This window comes from Glossina fuscipes, unplaced genomic scaffold, assembly GCF_014805625.2.
Source record: "Glossina fuscipes isolate IAEA_lab_2018 unplaced genomic scaffold, Yale_Gfus_2 0, whole genome shotgun sequence".
Lineage (NCBI taxonomy): Eukaryota > Metazoa > Arthropoda > Insecta > Diptera > Glossinidae > Glossina > Glossina fuscipes.
Genome location: NW_023998414.1, coordinates 2,803,845 through 2,805,575, shown reverse-complemented (window position 1 = coordinate 2,805,575; position 1,731 = coordinate 2,803,845). Strand labels below are relative to the sequence as shown.

At 34.6% G+C, this 1,731-nt stretch overlaps 1 protein-coding gene across 2 annotated transcripts in view; it reads right to left on the bottom strand.

The window, feature by feature from the left end:
* LOC119644673 (cytospin-A) overlaps positions 1–1,731 on the bottom strand; it is a 16,306-nt gene that overhangs the window by 9,724 nt on the left and 4,851 nt on the right. For both annotated transcript variants that reach the window (XM_038044342.1, XM_038044343.1), the window contains exons 2-3: positions 627–1,710; positions 368–511 (exon numbers count right to left, since the gene is read on the bottom strand). In XM_038044342.1, the coding sequence (XP_037900270.1) occupies positions 368–511; positions 627–1,430 (948 nt within the window). In that variant the 5' untranslated portion in view covers positions 1,431–1,710. The remainder of the gene's footprint in view (positions 1–367; positions 512–626; positions 1,711–1,731) is intronic.

The following is a 1,731-nucleotide window of genomic DNA, read 5'->3' as shown; positions in this document are numbered from 1 at the left end:
ATGGATGGATGGATGGATGGATGGATGGATGGATGGATGGATGGATGATTGGTTAAAGTACTTCTGCACCTGAAGACCGCATTTATTATTATAGGTTTTAATGAAAGTCTAACAGGCTGTGGGAACTGTTTGTCTTCAATCAGGAAGAAATTAATCGAGGGAGTGTGAAGGCGATCTGGGTTCGTTCAAATCTTTGATAGTTTAGTAATCGAAATAAATGAAATGGAAAGCTGAACCTAAAAATTTGTATATAAATATTTATAATTATCGGAATCATGGTAAGCAAAAGTACAAAAAAATTGAGTAGTAAGTGATTATTGCCCACCCTTTTTATAAATATTTCTTTAGCAATTTCAGTTAATAATACCTGCATTTTGATAAGCTCTCCTTTCAGTTTATTGACTTCACTCTGATATGGCAATAATTCCGTTATACGTGATTCTGCTGATAATTTTTCACGACTGACACGATCTAATTGTGTCTGCAGTTCTTGCATTTTGTTATTGGTAGCCTAGAATATAATGAGACGTCATTAACATATATATATATATATATATATATGTAAAATGATATGAAAAAGATTGTTTTTTTTTTTTTTTTTTTTTTTTTTTTTTTTTCATAATTACTTCCAAAAATTGTTGTTGTTCGTTGTTGATCAACTGATAACTGGCTGCAGCAGCAGCAGCCACAAATGCCGGATTCAACTTATATAAATCATTGCTAACGTTCGCTGAAGCATTAGCGCCGCTCGTTGAAGCTGTTGCGGCTGAGGATAAAGACGAATTTGAATTGGTTGCGGTTAACGCAACCGCCGCACTATACGCGTTGTTATTTTTATTAGTCGGTACAGAGGAAGAGATGGCAGAGTGTTGAGTACCTTGAGCTAAAGCAGCCATTGAAGACATAACATCTCCTCCCCCTTGTGCGGCGGTACTGATCGTAGTTGATGTTGCAACTTCTCCGGGTTTATTAACAATAACTTTAGGTACCGAAATTGAGGCCGCCGTTACCGTTGTGGATGATGACGCTTTAGGCTGTTTTTGACCTTTTTTGGGCGTCAAGCCTTTCTGCTTTTTATGCGGTAATGTATGTGCCGTATGCTGGGCTGCCTGTGTAGAATTGTTTTTACTGCTTTCTAAACTATGACTGCTAGAGGATAAATGATGATCACCCACATCGACTCCTCTTTCCGAAGAACCATCGATACGAATAGAAGTGGGCTCAGAAACGGGAGGATATAATTTTGTTGTAATGTGTTTATTATTAGCGGCGGTTGCGTTTATTGAGGTTAGCTCCTCTTTATCTACGGCTGCATTTAGTGATTGGGTAGACTGCGATTTGCTGCGATTGTTATTACTGCTGGAATGTTTAGATGAGGAACCCTGGGAAGGAGTTTGACCTCTACGAAACAAGGATTTCAATTTGATCATATTTATATTTTAGTTTTTCGTATTTTTTTTTCTTTTATTTTTTTATTTATTTTTTTTTAATACTTTTTTTTTTTTGTTTTCTTTTTTTAATACAAATGCAATGAAACAGTTCTCCAAGGGTTTGTGATTCTTTCTTTTTTTTTTTTTGGTTTTGTTTTTTCAATTTTGCTAAATTCCTGCAGTTAGTTTAATTATCATCTTATTGTCGTTACGTTCTTTTTATAATGGAAAATTTATAAAAGTCGTTGTCTTATAATATTCGTTGAGCTTTATAAACATTCTTTTAAGAAAAAAAAAAAAA